The sequence below is a fragment of the Diceros bicornis genome, chromosome 17 (assembly GCF_020826845.1).
Source record: "Diceros bicornis minor isolate mBicDic1 chromosome 17, mDicBic1.mat.cur, whole genome shotgun sequence".
In the NCBI taxonomy this organism is placed as follows: Eukaryota; Metazoa; Chordata; class Mammalia; order Perissodactyla; family Rhinocerotidae; genus Diceros; species Diceros bicornis.
In genome coordinates this window covers 58,750,142-58,766,890 of record NC_080756.1, presented here as the reverse complement: position 1 = coordinate 58,766,890, position 16,749 = coordinate 58,750,142, and the positions used below count along the sequence as shown (strand labels likewise).

Below are 16,749 nucleotides of genomic sequence, written 5' to 3'. Positions count from 1 at the left end.
TCTGGGAGGAGCTGACCTAAGCAGCCCCCTTCCTGTGGTGTAGAAGTGGGAGCCGCTGTTCACACCCCCACCACACTGTTACTTCCTATGCTTGAAAACGCCTCCCTTCTTTTGTCATCCGACTCTGGTGGCAGAAGCTGCAACAGACGCTTGGTTCAAGTCCTAGCTCTGCCATTTCCCAGGTATGTGGCCCTTGGACAAGTCATTCATCATCTCCCATCCTCAGTTTCCTTGTCAGGAACATGGGAATAGTAATATTTTATAAGTTTTCAGTGAGAATTAAATAAGAAAATTATATAGCACATAGCAAGTGCTCAGTGCATGACAGCTAGAATTCTCTCTCCCTCTCTCATGGGTGGGAGACACAGAATAGAAATACAGAGTGAGGAGGAATTCTCTATCTCGAGACACACTGCTGACAGGACGTTGTCTGTCCCAACTAGCAGCTCTTTGAAGGTGGCCCCAGCTTGGCCTCACTCTCACAGCCTCTCGGACGGGTAAGTTTCCCAAGTACCTGCTGGCGACAACCCAGGTCTCACACAGAGACCAGTCTTAAAGGACGGCTCAAGGCCTGGGAGGGAAAAGTACACAAGGAAATTGGCCTGGACAAACACTTGACTCCAAACACAGTTTCACATCCCAGCTGAGAAAAGTGATCTGAACAGAAAGTCAAAAATCCTGACAAGACAAAGCTTCCCTAATACTCTCTGGAATTGGGGGGACACTCCTGGCCAAGGTATCAAAGTATTTTGACATCTATTTTGTCTTTTGTGCCTCCTGAGTCTGGCCAGGAAGACACAGATGGGGCAAAAAGCAGAGTGGTAAAGCGACAGGCCACACAGTTCATCAGGGGACGGATCTCTCTAGCTCGGGGCTGAATTCTGCCGTCTTTGCTGAGGTCACCCTCAGTGCAGCACCCAGCCAGGGCGGATTCTGCCGTAACTACACGGAGATCCTCAGGCGACTGCTGAGCAAACCCGCTCAGACAGCCCGAGCAAGAAGGAGGGGCACCGCTCCTCCCCTGCTGCTCCGCACTCTGGTGCAGGTTTGCTGTCCCACACCAGACGGGAGCCCTCAACTCCCAGGACACCTCCTGGGCCCGCAGTCTGCAGAGGCTCCACTCCGGGGCACAGCATCATGGGAATTTTCACAGTGCTGCCTTAGGGCACACGACCCCAACCCCTGCAGAGGCCTCTGGGCACCAACCCCTGGACTTGCCCTGGGCCTCGGCTGCCGCCCACGGCCTCCTGGCGCGAAGATGCAGAGCCCCACCCCCGCCCCAGCCGGGGCCTGCGAGGGAAGCCGAGGCTTCCCAGAGCGACCCGCCCTCCCCCGGGGGCGGGGCAGGCTTCCCTGCGTCTCTGCGCCTGGCTGTGACTTCGGGAGCAGGCACGCGACGCCGAGGCTCCCGAACCCAGCTGTTTGAAGACTAAACCGTATCGATTGAGAATTTAATTGCTCCCTAATCGCTGAGTAAACACTGCTGTGCCGTTGATGACGCCTCGGCCAGCTGCGCTAGTGATGCTAACGAAGGGCTCTCCCTGACAGCCATTCTGGGAAGGGTGTCCCTTCCTCCAGGGTGTCAGGAGCGCCGCCGCCAGCGGCGCCCACAGCCACCGCGACACACACTCTGTGGGCCGGTTAGCGGGTGACAGACGGGAGCCACGTGCGCCAGCAGCGGGGGGAGGGCACCGGGAGGGACTGGTTAGGGCGGGAGGCTCCCCCCGTGCACACACTATAATAGTAAGTGGGAAATGCAGGCTACAAAATCTTTTTTTTTTTTTTTTATTAAGGGGGGAAAATGTAAAACCCAGTGCCTAGAAAAATAAAACCCTGGAAGGTTGCACACTAATATATTAACAGTGGTTAATTCTATATGACTGGATTCAGTTTTTATTTTCTTCCTTATATTTCTGTATTTTCCACATTTCCAACAACTAGTAAGTATAACTTATAATCAGGGAAAATAGATGTTATTTAAGATCAAATGAAATGGCTAGAAGGATTTCTCCTGTGCATCTAAAAAAAATCCTCACAGCTGCTCTGTGAGAAGAGGTTGCATTGTGGGGTTAGACCTGGGCTCACCTTCCAGCCCCAGAACTGATTAGCAGTGGTCCCTCTATCAAGATACGAAACTTCTCTCCATCCCAGATTACTTGTCTGTAAATGGGAATAGCAGCTATCTCTGGATTAGGCGTGATAAAATATTGAGAGTGTTTAGTGCAACATGCCTGGCATCTTCAATAAATATGTTCAATAAATATTGGTGTCTCTTCCATCCTGAATTAAGGGTGGGGTGGGTGAGAAGGAAAGACCAAATAACCGGGTGTGAGTCAGTTCAGTCTGCTGCCCAGTGTCCCCCCACCCGTGCCCTATTCCTCCCCAGGGCTGGGGTTTGTTCTGTTTCTTCCCTGTGTCTCCCCTTCCCTTCTATTACTCTAATAGAAGCCAGTCTTCCTCATCTCAGACCCCATTGCCACCCACCAAGACAAATGGGCTGCCATTCTGCTGGATGCTGGGAGGCGGCTGGCCAGCTCCAGTGTCATTGTTCCGAATGTCCTGAGAGCCTGAGAGGGAGGGGAGCCTGTGGGATCGAAAGTAGGGCTGCAATTACTAGCCTATTCAGTTCCCCAGAATAAAGGCCTGTCATTAGCTAGCAGCCGGAGGAGGTGGGGAAGTGGGAAGAAAGAGCCTGGCACGCACTTGCTGCCCCCTGGCCGGCTGCTCTGGCTGCACCCCTGCCAGCCGTCACCTGAGGGCCTAATTACCCTGGGAAGCGTAGGTTGTTTGTCTAGGGGCGTGTGAACCTAGGCGCAGTGTACAGGTGGTCTGGCCTCAGAGGCCTGTGCTAGCCTCATAACCGCTCCACTGTACCCCAGTCCCTGATGCCCACCGCTCGGCCTCCGCTCTTACAGACACCCAGTTCCAGGCTGGCTCAACTCTGGGTCTTCCCACTGCTGGGAGCATTGCTCCCTGGCAGGCTCCGGGTCCCAAGACAGAGTTTCTCCTGACCCCATCCCCCCAAGGCTGCTCTACAGGTAGCTACGGAAGGCTGTCCTAGCACCCATCTGCCGGGGGGCTGGGGCTTCACTGCCTCTTTGGGACCATGCTGCCTCCTGGACCCCTGTGCCTCTCCCCCGGGCTGAGGGTTTGCCTCAAGCTGCAGCAGCTCCTCTTGACATGTCTGATCAGATGGGGCTGTGGGTGATCAGCTTATACAGATCAGCGGCCACTGCAGCCCCAGGGGATGAGCCCAGCTGCTGAAGGAAAGGGATTCTTGATCAGCCCTGCAGCTTGGGGTGAGCACAAGGAGGGGACAGAGACCTTAAACATGTGCTGTCCTTGGTCACCACTGGCTTCAGCCGGGGTGCAGAGGAAGAAGGTGAGGGAGCCTCCGTGACTAACTCCGAGATCACACACCACAGGCCCTGATGACCCTGAGATCTGTTTGATTGGTTTGGATTCCTTACTGGGGTCTCGTCTCCTGCAGAGCAGCTGGCTTATCCCTAGAAACCCTCAGAGAAGGCTGATGCAGCTGGAGCCTGGCTGAGCTGGTGGGAAACCAGACTGACCGGTGCGGAGGAGCCTGGCTTGTCTCAGAGCCCCACAGCTCAGCCCAGGATCTCCTAGGGTGGCCCAGAGGGCTTTATGACCCACCCACACTGTGCTAGCCCTCAGCCCGGTCTCTTTCTTGGCACGTTCTTGTAGAGAAACTCACAGGGAGGTTTGGACTACACTCTCTGGAGGCGGGACACCTGGTTAAAGGGAAGGGATAAGGGGTGGTGAGGGGTCACTGATAGGGTTGGGTGCAGGGATGTTGGGGATCTGATGGGAGAAAACTTATTGTAGGATGGAATTCTCCCAAGAAGCTAAGAACACACAGACCGATTGATACATACACTGTTGAACTGTCATAAAACATCCAGAGGGCCTCCTGCCAGAGAAGCTAAGAAACTGACATGGAAGAGACAGACAGACAGACAGAAACACACTCTAGGAAGCTACAGACGAGACAGACAGGACAACTTGGAATAACTGGGAACAGAGGCAGACAGGAGCAGAAGGTGTGGACCAACTTGGGGGCAGTCTGCCCACCCCACACAGAGGGGAGGGCTGCAGCAGGCAGTGCCCACAGTCCTCCATGAACCAACGTTCGAGAAAATCTCTCCCCACCCACACTCCCTCCCCAGAGCACCCTCATGCCAAGCTTGGCGCCTGCCCCTCCAAGGGGAAACTAAGATACTCCATTTCCTACCATCCCACCCAGAATCTTGGAAAAGAAGCCTATTCCTTGGCAACCCGGCCCCCACGAGGGGGCAGCATCCCTCCCCTGCCCCCACATACACCCGCCTCTCTCTCCCACACCAGCTCCTCCCACCCCTTCCCACTCGGAGCCAGGGCTGCAGGGTGGGCCGGCCAGGCAGTCAGAGGAGTGTTGGCACCTGAAAGAATGGGAGGGGCGAGTGTGAGAGAGAGGAAGGACCACCCAAGGCAGGATTTCTGCTGCTGGCGCCTCCCCGGGCTGAGGTTCTTGAGGACACTATGTTACCCCCCCCGACCCGTGCCCAGTGCTTGGGCAGTAGCAATTAAATGTTGACTGAATTGAGTAGGATTGATGGCGTGGGAGGCACAGTGCAAGGCTTTTCTCTCTTCTCCTCCCCTGGCAAGGAGGACATTAGGAAGAAGACTTGGCCACGTGTCTGAGCAGTGACAGCTCACAGGAACAAGACAGGGTCCTCCATCTCCTTCCTCCTGGATCACCCTCATGCCACCCTACTCTCTGTCCTCTCCTCTTCTCTCCCACTGTCTCATTCTCTCATTTCGCTTCTTCCTTCCAGTTTCCAGATGAGCCAGTTTCAACGTGGGGGCATCACAGTGCCCGCCAGATGAGGAGTTTCTCAAGGATCCAAGTGGCCTTACTTTTCCTTGAGTCACTGGGCACAGAACTCGGCACAGAGACCACCCAGGGCACCGGCAACAGCACTGGGTCCTTCCCTTTGCCTTCCATCCTCCAACTTGGTCCGCCTCAGGGAACTGCCATGCTGCCCTCAGCCCTGGACTTAAGGATCTCAAAGGTAGGCCACTTATTTTGGCGCAACTCCTATAGTTCCCTCCTTGGAGTCCTGCCTCTTCCCCGATCCCCTCTGACTTCCCTTTAAGGGAAAATGAGTAGTAATGCCTTTCAGGGGATGGTTTTCTGTCCCCAAGCTCAGTAGCTACCATCTAGTTATTTTCCAAGGAATAAAGGGAGAAAGATCATGGAATCAGTGAGTCTTAAACCTGGAAATGGCAAGCAGGAGCCAAATGCCCTCAGTGCAAGTGTGGGCGTTGGTACTTACGGGCTGTGTGATTGTGGGCAAGTCCCTGGAGTGTTCTGAACCCTATTTTGCTCTCACATAAGACAGGGATAATAAAAGCTGCCTAGTCTAACCTCACTGAGCAGTTGAGAGGCTCAACGAGATTATATGTAAATGTTACTTTCTGCTAGGACCAACCCCTTCATTATACAGATGGGGAAACTGAGGCCCAGGGGAGTTAAGTAACTTGCCCAAATTCTGACAACAGGAGACTGTGGATGGGGCAAATTTCAGGCCAGAATCCAAGTATCTTGACTCCCAGTGAAGTAAAGAACAAGTAAAGAAAAGGGAAAGTGTTGAACTGAGACAGAAAAATTGGTGGAAGGAAAAGAGAACAAAGTGTAATAGGGACAGAGGCCGACAGCACACACGGATCAAGACAAGGGGGAGAGGACATTGATGTGGCGAGGAGGAGATGGAGTGGAGGAGCAGAAGGGCAGGGAGACAGATGAAGGTGGAAGGAGAAAGACGAAAGCATGGTGGAGACAGACTCCAAGGAAGGGAGACGGGAAGAAACAGGCAGTATGCATCACCCAAAACAAGATGCAGGAGAAAGCCTGGGGCGGGACACTGAACCTTGACTTTTCCATATTCCCTCCTCCTTCCCAGGTTGTCAACTAACTCAATGAAGTTAAAATTAAACTCAGTCATCTTGGCTCCTTTATGGATGGAGAAAGATTAGAAAGAAAAACATAAATATTTGTTATAAGAGGAAGGATGGACACTACCATGAGTTGAGCACCTACTGAGCACCAGCTCGCCTACCATGTGAGGTGTGTGTATATATATATATATATAATCATATTAATCTCCCTTCACGTTTAAAGAGATTCTATTTTATACAGGGTGTTTAGTGGGAAGGAGAGTAGGTTTGGAATTTGAACAATAGGATACAGTGATCTCAAAAGTTGGGAATGGCTCATCAGGGGTCCAGTGGAAGGAAAGAGAAACGGAAGTATGAGGAAGGAGGTTAAAAGCAAAGAACAAACACAGACACAAAACTCGAGAGGAAGAGACCAGATTGCGCAGTGGTGTGCGCGTTGCTCTGAGGGGCAGGACGGTGTGGGTGGGGAAGGGAGGACCATCCACAATTACTTCCCACCTTTGGGAGGCCAGGTCGGAGCAGGCGGGCTTCTGCTCGGCGTCAGCGGCTGGGCAGCAGAACTGGTGCAGCACGGTCTCATTCCTGAGGGCAGAGCAGAGGAAGAAGGTCAGAGTGCGCAAGACAGGCCGGTCCCAGCTTGGCTCTCTGACACCCAGGCATTTCTGCCCTGAAACCTTGCCCTGTGTAACAGCGAGGGCGCCACACACTGCTCCAGGGAAGGCAGCGCAGCCCTGATTCCCGACCTTTCTCCATCACCTCCATCACCCATCAGGCCCAGTTCAAACACCACCTCCGGCTTGCAGACCCCCGACCTCCTGTCGACTCCTCCTCTGCACCCCATCCCCGCAGCAGGTTCCTCTACGCAGATGTACCATTTATTCTGCTCTATCTTTTATCATTATCATCGTTAGTTCTTTTTTTTTTTTTTTTGTGAGGAAGATCAGCCCTAAGCTAACATCCGTGCTAATCCTCCTCTTTTTGCTGAGGAAGACCGGCTCTGAGCTAACATCTATTGCCAATCCTCCTCCTTTTTTTCCCCCCCCAAAGCCCCAGTAGATAGTTGTATGTCATAGTTGCACATCCTGCTAGTTGCTGTATGTGGGACGCGGCCTCAGCATGGCCAGAGAAGCGGTGCGTCGGTGTGCGCCTGGGATCCGAACCTGGGCCGCCAGTAGCAGAGTGCGCGCACTTAACCACTAAGCCACAGGGCCGGCCCTCATCGTTAGTTCTTTATAACCCTGTTACAAGGTCTGGCTAGGCAGAACTAAGTCTACTCATCTATCAGGCACAGAATTGCACACAGCAAACATTTTTAAGCCGATCATATGCAAAGACACAAAGGACTCATACAGAGATTTCAGTGTTGCCAGCGGCAAGTCCAAGGTCTGGTGCTTGCCGAGGGGTTCACATGATGCAGATGAAAACATCAACTCGGGGCAGAGATCTGGGTTTCGGTGCCAACTCTCCAGCCGCCGGCTGTGTGGTACCTAGTGCACCTTTTCTGGGTCCCAGTGTATTTACTAATGAAATAAGGGAGTTGAACTAGAGAAGTAGTTCTCAGCCCTCACTTGTTAGAATCACCAGGAGATTTTTAAAACTACCGATGCCTGGGCCTTACTCCCCAGGGACTGACTCCCCTGATCTGGCCTAGGTCGGGGTACCAGGACTGTTTATAAGCTCCTAGATGATTCACAAGGCAGCCAGAATCGAGAGCCATTACACTTGATGATTCCAAGGTCCCTTCCACTCTAAAATGCTGTGATTCTAATATGTACTTTGAGCCACCTTTGGATTTCATATTGAAACTACTTTTGGCTAAAGTTATGCTGATCCACTGCCTTCTCTCCCATAGCAAGCAGTCACCACTATGGAGTCAGAGAATGTCAGACATGGAACGGCCCCCAAAGATCACCTGAAAGGGATTTTTGAACTTCCTTTAGCTTCAGAACACTTGGTCCAATACCAGTCTTTACTGGAAACTCATTTTGTAAAACATCCAAAGTAGGATAGCTCCATGGTCAGGAAGGGGCGGGGGGTGGGGCTGGTCTGTGCCACCTCCCTGACCTCCTAGCCCCAATGTTGGTAGCTACCTTCCACACATCACTTGGGGGTCCTCAGCTCCGAGAGCATAGACTGGAACTGCTGACTTTGCCTATCCTCATGGAGGAAAATAACATTGGAGCCTACCTTAATTTGAGAAAAATAAATTCCAGAGAGATTGCATGTTTAAATGAGAAAAAATAAAACAAGGGACAATTCAGAAGGAAACTTAGGAATATTAGCCTAGGTGTTGGGAAGACTTTTAAAACAAAACAGAAAACTGAAAAGCCATTAAGAAAGAGATAAACATATCTGACTACATAAAATGAAAACATCTTTTCTATGGAAAAAGATACCCTAATAAGTCAAAAGACAAATGATAGAGTGGGAAAATGTATTTGCAATATGACAGAAGGAAAGTTAATATCCTACATTGAGATCCCGCAGATAATGCAAAGACAAACCCAGTCAACAGCCTCCAGGGCTTCCCGGACCAAGGAGAAGGGAAGGAGAAAGGAGGAGACAGGGCAGGAACTAGAGGGGCTCAGAGCCCAAACAGTGGAGGGGCAGTGGACCCAAGTGTGTAGACAGAGCGGAGGACCTACGGCATAGTTCCCGCCCCCAGGTGCACCTGTGTGCCCCCGGACAGGGTAGGAACTGAACACAAGCCCCCGAGAGCCTGGGCAAAGAGGCACAGCTTGTCAGCACCCGCGGCACTGGCATTTCAGGAGGAGAGCTCACCCAGACACAGTCAGGCCGGCACAGCGGAGCCTGGCGGCTCTGTTCTGATCCCACCTCTGTTTCCCAGAGGTGTCCTCCCAGGGCTGCGAGCTGTTCCTCTGACCTGGCACTGAGGCAGGCTCCAGATGGTTCTCCTGGGTCCCCAGACTCGGCTGCGTTGGCGCATGCAATGGGCGACATAAGCTTGGATGTCCCAAGTCCTTCTGCACCTCAGGCTTGGGATGGCAGTGCTATGGCAGTAGGTTACAGTCTCTTTTGGGGTTCCTGCGCATGGGGTCCTCAGGCCAGTCCAGCTGAGAGAGGAAGCCTACCTTTAGCCCTCCTCCTGTTTCTCCTATATCCACCTCCTGCCCCATGGGCCTCCTCAGCCTGGGCCAAGGGCTCCCCATTATAACCTCCCTTCTTGCCTTTTCCGGGGTTTAGTTCATGCTGAATTATAAGTCCTGCTCTGCCCGTCTCTGACCAGCCTGGCCACCTTCCTGGCCCAAGGTCGTGACTTGGCTGAACGTGCCTTCAGCCTCCCAGACTTCTCCCTCCACCCCAAAGGAGAACCAAAACAAAGGGACCCAAAGAATTCCTTCCCATGAAAAATAAAATTGGAGATGTGATGAGAAGTGCTCTTTACCTCTGTGGGATTCTTCCCCCAAACCCATAAGCCCAGTCTAACTGTGAGAAACATCAGACAAACCCCAACTGAGGACATTCTACAAAGTATCTGACCAGTACTCTTCAAAACTGTCCAGGTCATGAAAACCAACAAGAGACAGAAACTGTCACAGACCAGAGAAAACTAAGGAGACGACAACCGTCATGTGGTACCCTGGATGGGATCCTGGAGCAGAAAGAGGATATCAGTGGAAGATCTAGGAAAATACAAATAAAGTCTAGAGTTTAGTAGATAGATGATAGACGATAACTTTGGGGCAGCAAAATACTAATAATTGTATCTTAGCACTTAATAGTGTTTACTACATGGCACGTACTGTTCTAAGCTCTTTCCATGTATTAACTTATTAATTCTCATAAAACAACATCCAACTAAACTTCCTCATTACTCTACAGATCAGGAAACTGAGGCAGAGTGCGTTTGTGAACCACTGATGCATTTGACACTTGCCTCACTCCTTATGACAACTCTTTATGATGTGGGTGATCATCCTCTTTTTTTACAAATGAGAAAACCAAGACTCAGAGGAGGTAAGTGACTTGCCCAAGGTCACACAGCTAGTTAGTAGGAGAGCCTAAATCCCAGGCAGGCTGGTTTCAAAGATCATGCCCATCACTCTACTTCAAAAGGTTTTTGGCCAGTGAGCATTAATGTGTCCAGCCACCAAGCCCTGAACTGGGAGTCCCCACTGCCTACCCTGGGGCACGGTACACTGTTGGTGCTCAATGCATGAGTGTGCAAAGAAGCATCACATGCAGTCCGGGTCTCAGGGAGCCCACCAGCTAAGAGAACATCCAAATTAACAACAGATGAAGCTCCTGTTTGATTGAAGCTGGAAAAGGAAGCCATAATGAGGATGTGGGCAGAGGAACCGTTGCCTGGGTTGTTCTTCTCTGCCCAAGTCCGAGGCTTGTCCTGACCCTGCTTCCTGAATCCCCAGTCTGCAGGTCACAGCCCTTCCTCTCTCTCTGCCTCCCTCTCTTCCCGTTTTCCCTGGGAGCACTGCCACCACAGCAGATGAACCACTGGGCCCCAGAGGCTGAGAAGAGGAACAGGGGACAGGAGGGACAAGACAGGGTCCCTGGAGTGGCACCAACCCAAGGCTGTCACCAGGATGTCCCATCACAGCCTGTCCACGTGTGAGGCGGGGGCATGGGCACAACCTGCCTCTGTCACAGAACCCATAGTGAGGCCGACCTGAGGCCCTGCCCCCACCCCACATCTATGCCAGGGTCATCAGCCCTCCACAAATGGATCACATCCCTGTGGAGGTTCATTCAAGCCCCTCAGCCCTCAGAGCCTCGGTGTTCTCATGTAAAACTAGGACAACAGTAACTACTGCCCCTGCAGGGCTTTTAGGGGAGCAAATACAACGGTGGATGTAAAAGCACATCCTACAGGTGAAAGCTACATGAGTAACAGCAGCTCAATGACAGACGGGAAGGAAGAAGTCTTCCTTCCACCAAGGACGCGTCCTGCTTCCCTGAAGTCAATCAGTGCTGCATTTTGTGAGCACCAAGAGGCAGAAAACATCCCCTCAACATAGCAAGAACCAGCTGCTCTCAGCACCTGCCTCCAAGGGGCCTCTGCACTTGACATGCTCAGCTCTCTGTGCCTGATTTATCACACCAGGCGGAGGGTGACCCACAACACCTCCGCATCCCCATTTCACTGTGGTGGAAGTTGAGGCCTGGTGTGGAGTGAGACAGGTCCCAGCAAGTCAAGCAGATCCCTAAGATGCTGGGCATTTAGGCAGAATTCCAGGCCTCGTCTGCTGCCCATTGCTACTGGAAGAGTAAAGAAAGGAGAAAGGCCTGTGCTCACGGGCCTGAGTGCAGTCGCTGCACTTTGGGGTGCAGGGGACCCTTCAAGGCACATCAGGAACGTGAGCCAGGCCTTGGAATCATACAGCCCCTAACCCACCCTGGAGCAGGTGCCTGGGGGGGCTTTCTCAGAGCTAGCAAGTCGCACAATTCCAGAGGCATTGTTCAAATCATAGTCTGCAGGGTTCACAGCCCAGGGCTGTGGCCCTCGGAGTTCTAGAGCTTGCGGAGACTCTAGGAAATTCACAACATGATCCATTCTCAGCCTTTGGCTCATGGAATTCCAAAGGAGGGAAGCTTGTGGTATCCAGGCCAAAAGCTTGTTTCTTGTACTCTTAATTCCAGGGCCCATGACTTCAGGCAGAATTCAGTTGTTCCTAGCTTTGGCAATCCCCAGTGCCTCAAACTAATGGATATTGATGAGGTAGCTGGATTGTGGGGGGATGTGGTAAACCTAGATGTGGGGCAGTCCAGACCCAGAATGAGGACTGGGATGTGTTGCTGTGAGGCCAGCCTGGGAAGGAGCTGGGAGTCCTCAGGGAATGAGAGGAGCAGCCGCTCAGGGAATTTCAGGGCACCACCCAATCAAGATAGTCAAAGAAGGCCGGTGGACCTGAAGGAAGAAGAGAACTGAGGGTTCAGCCAGCAAAGGACCCTGTTTCTTAAAGAACAGTTGAGTAGTTCAGAGGAACTAATGATGTGTGCAGTCCTGCAGTGGGTGAAGCTGGCAGAAGGGTGAAGAAGGGGGACTCCCAGCAGGAAAATCAAGGAGGAAAAGCCAGGATCCCAGTGGCGCAACTTTGAAGGAGGAACCCCTCTAATTTTCACCAAGCTGAAGACAGCAGAGTTAATCCCTAGCGTTTGGAAGGAAACAGCCAGGGAACCTCTCTAAAGGAACTGTCTTGAGCGCAAGGAAAAGAGAGAAATCTCAGAATCATTTGCAGTTGCCTCCCCCATCCCCACCCGTCCTGGTTCCACCATCCTGGTGCTGGTACAGCCTGAAGACGAGGTTCCTTTTTGTCACTTCCTCTTAATTTTCTCACCTCCTCCGGGAAGGCTTCTCTATCTAAACAGGATGAATAGCAGGAAAAGATACCCTTATTTTCTCAGAAGTTACTCCCATTCCTGGGGGGTGAGAGAGGCTGTATCACCAACACAACTTTGGAAAACAAGAGCAAGTTGTAGGACTTACACTATGTGCTTTCAAGACTTAAAATAAAACTACCAAAATTAAGACAATTTGATGAAGGCATAAGAAGAGACATACAGATTGACTGAACCAAACAGAGAGGTGAGAAATAGACTCAAACATGTATTGATTCTTGGTAAATTGATTCATGATAAAAGTACCAAGATAATTCAGTGGGTAGTGACAATCTTTTTAACAGATGGTGTTGAAACAACTGAATATCCATATGCAAAAAAAAACACTGAATCGATACCTTGCACCATATATAAAAATTAATACAAAATGTATTATAGACCTAAAATAACAGATAAAATTATAAAACTTCTCCAAGAAAACATAGGAGAAAATCTGTCACTTACAATATGCAGAGATTTCCTAGATAAGATTTAAAAAAGCACAAACTATAAAAGAAAAACATTGATAAATTAGACTTCATCAAAATAAAAAAATTCTCTTTGAAAGACACTAAGAAAAATGAATAATCCTTATGACTCAATAATAAAAAGACAAACAACTTTATAGAAAAAATGTACAAAAGATTTGAACAGATACTTCATCAAAAAAATACACTAATGATATCATTAGTCATTAGAAAAATACAAATTAAAATCACAATGAGATACCACTATGCTAGCCCTAGAATGAATAAAATTAAAAAGTCTGACAACCATGTGTTGAGAAGGGTGTGGAGCGACTGGAACTCTCAGCCACATCTGGTGGGAAGGTAAAATGGAGCAACACTTTGGAAAGCAATCTGGCAGTTTCTTACAAAGTTAAACACACACTAACCACATGCTCCTGTAACTGCATTCCCAGGTATTTACCCAAGGTAAATAAAAACATACATGGACATAAAACTATTCTTGGCAGCAAATGTTCACAGCAGTGAAAAACCGGCAACTCTACACATCTATAGTCAACTGATCTTCAACAAGGCAGCCAAGACTGTGCAACAGGGAAAGGAGAGTCTCTTCAACCAGTGGTGCTGGGAAAACTGGATATCCACATGCAGAAGAATAAATTTGGACCCATATCTTACACTGTACACAAAAATCAACTCAAAAGGGATGAAAGACTTAAACATAAGACCTGAAACTGTAAAACTCCCAGAAGAAAACATCGGGGGAGAACTTTATGACATTGGTCTTGGCAATGATTTCATAGATATGACACCAAAAGCACAGGCAACAAAAACCAAAATAGACAAGCGGGACTACATTAAACTAAAAAGCTCTTGCACAGCAAAGGAAATAATCAAGAGTGGAAAGGCAACCTATGCAATGGGAGAAAGTATTTGCAAACCATATATCAGATAAGTGGTTAATTTCCAAAGTATATAAAGAACTCCTACAACTCAATAGCAAAAAAAGTAATAACTCGATAAAAAATGGGCTAAAGACTTGAATAAACATTTCTCCAAAGAAGACATACAAATGGCCAAAAGGTACATGAAAAGATGCTCAAAGTCACTAATCATCAGGGAAATGGAAATCAAAACCACAATGAGATATCACCTCACACCTGTTAGGATGGCTGTTAGCAAAAAAACAAAAGACAACAAGTGTGGGGAAGGATGTGGAGAAATTGGAATCCTTGTACACTGTTGGTGGAAATGCAAAATGGTGCTATGGAAAACAGTATGGAGGTTTCTCAAAAAATTAAAAATAGAACTACCATATGATCCAGAAATCTCACTTCTGGGTATTTATCCAAAAAAAAATTGAAATCAGGATCTTGAAGAGATATTGGCACCCCAATATTCAGTGCAGCACTATTCACAATAGCCAAGATTTACAAACAACCTAAATGTCCATCGATGGATGAATGGATAAAGAAAACGTAGTATAGCGGCTGGCCCAGTGGCGCAAGCGGTTAGGTGTGCACGCTCCACTGCGGCGGCCCGGGGTTCACCGGTTCAGATCCCGGGTGCGCACCGACGCACTGCTGGTTAAGCCATGCTGTGGCGGCGTCCCATATAAAGTGGAGGAAGATGGGCACAGATGTTAGCCCAGGGCCAGTCCTCCTCAGCAAAAAAGAGGAGGATCGGCATCGGATGTTAGCTCAGGGCTGGTCTTCCTCACAAAAAAAATAGAAAATTTAGTATATACATAAAATGGAATATCATTCAGCTTTAAAAAAGAAGGAAATCCTGTAATATGTGACCACATTGATGGACCTTGAAGACATTATGTAAGTGAAATAAACCAGTCACAGAAGGACAAATACTGCATGATCCCAGTTATATGAGGTATCTAAAACAATCAAATTCCTATAATCAGAGAGTAGAATGGTGTTACCAGGGGCTGGGGGAAAAGGAGAAATGGGAAATTGCTAATCAATGAGCATAAAACTTCAATTATGCAAGATAGATAAGTTCTATTCTGTGGTACAACATTGTGTCTATAGTTAACAATATTATAGTGTACACTTAAAAATTTAAGAAGGTAGATTTCATGTTAAGTGTTCTTACCACAGTAAAATAAAATACAATAAAAAAAGGTAAACATCCACATAAGTGTTTTGGTTTGAATATTTATTTCTTGAGTTGTGTGACTAAAATGAGTGTTTCCCACTTTGTGAGCATCTGTGCCCGGGCCAGAGGAGTAGGAGTGGGATGAAGCTGGCCCTGAGTTAATACAAGGAGGGCACAAATACATACATACACCAAGCATTGTCTGTAAACTGAGCAAATGATGTATCCTGCACACATGTGGACCATGTGTTCTAAATGTATGTAGAGGCAGTTAGTATCAATAAAACAGACTCATGGAAAAAAAAAAAAACCAGCAACAACCTAAATGTCCATTAACTGGTAAATGGATAAATAAATTGTAGTGTATCTATATAATGGAATACTCTTCAGCAATAAAAAGGAACAAGCCTACTCATACATGCACTAATGAATGTTTGGATGAATCTCAAAAGAGCATTATACTAAGTGAAGGAAGCGAGACACAAAAGTCTACACATTGTATGATTCCATTTGTGTGTCATTCTAGAAAAGGCAAAACTATGGTGACAGAAAGCAGATCAGGTTCAGTGACATGGGAAGAGAGAGATTAAACTGCAAAAGGGAACAAGGGGTCATTTGGGGTGACGGAAATGTTCTATAGCTTGATTGAGATTGCGGTTACTTTTGTCAAAACTCATCAAACTATACCCTTAAAAATGAAGTGAATTTTATTGTTTGGAATTGTACCTTAATATGGTTGACTTTTTTTCTAAGACCAAAATCTTTTCCTCTCCCTTCTCACTTCTTGATACTTCATCAAGAGGCTTTAGAATAATTTCCCTCCTCCCATTGCTCCCAGATCACCTAATTATTAACCCCCCCTCAAGCAGCAGAAAAAAACACCAGATTTTTCCTTCCCTTCAACCACTAGATTGGATTTTCAGAGACCAGATGGCTCATGACTGAGCCAAAGGAGTCCAGGGGGCCAGAAACTAGGACAATGAGAAAGTTGGGGGTGGCGATGGTGGAATGTGGGAAATTTTGGATATGGGCCTGGGGCTGAGAGACCCTGGGAAGTGCAGTGGTAACAGTGCTGAGAAGGGAAGCCAGCCCCCACTCCACTACTCCCCGCCCTTGGGAAGGTCCAGTGATGGTGAGTGAGGCTCTTATACCTGCCCTGTTTATCTCACTGAGTTGTGGGGATTCAGTAAGACATTAAACGTAAAACTGCCTTGGGAGAAACATTGTAAATCCTGCACAGATGCAAGATCTTATAACAACTATGATTGATATTATTAGTCTTTGCCCCAGAGGAACTCAGCAACCACAGCTCTGTTGCCAGCAGCATGCCATTTGAGTTCCTTCTCCTCTGTCCCCCAGCCCCTCCCCCAGGCCTGGAGGCTGTGGAGCAGGAGGTAGATTTCCGTTGCTCATTGCTGCACTCCGCCACTGTACGGTCTTCCACAGAAAGCTTTGGAAAGATCTTAATGAGGCAAGCGATTCCAGATGTTCCAGCAGTCCAGGGCAAAAGGCTACAGACGATATCACCCTGTTGGTATCCAGGTCCGGGTAGGCCCACTGGGTCCACTGTTCTGCCCCACACCTGGCAAGGCTGAAATCTCTGGGTGGAACTCCCACTCACCAGGATTTGCTTCTCTTTCATTCTCTGCTCACTTTCCTTTGGGAGAGCTTTAAAGTTCATCTAGTCCATGCCCCTGCCACCAAGGAATAGAAGGTTACAGAACCCCAGGGAAAGAGTGGCCTGCCTCTCCTTTTCAGAGAAATTTTCCCTAAAAGCATGCTGCGGGCTCTTCAGCCATTCATATGGAGGATGTGAGTTTGGTCTTGCAGGAACCTGGTGTTTTTCTCCCAGGCT

General features: G+C 48.9%; 1 protein-coding gene across 1 annotated transcript in view; it reads right to left on the bottom strand.

The window, feature by feature from the left end:
- Positions 1-16,749, bottom strand: part of IQSEC3 (IQ motif and Sec7 domain ArfGEF 3) — a 104,880-nt gene that overhangs the window by 63,928 nt on the left and 24,203 nt on the right. Inside the window, exon 2 of the mRNA XM_058559087.1 lies at positions 6,460-6,543. Coding sequence (XP_058415070.1) covers positions 6,460-6,543 — 84 coding nt within the window. The remainder of the gene's footprint in view (positions 1-6,459; positions 6,544-16,749) is intronic.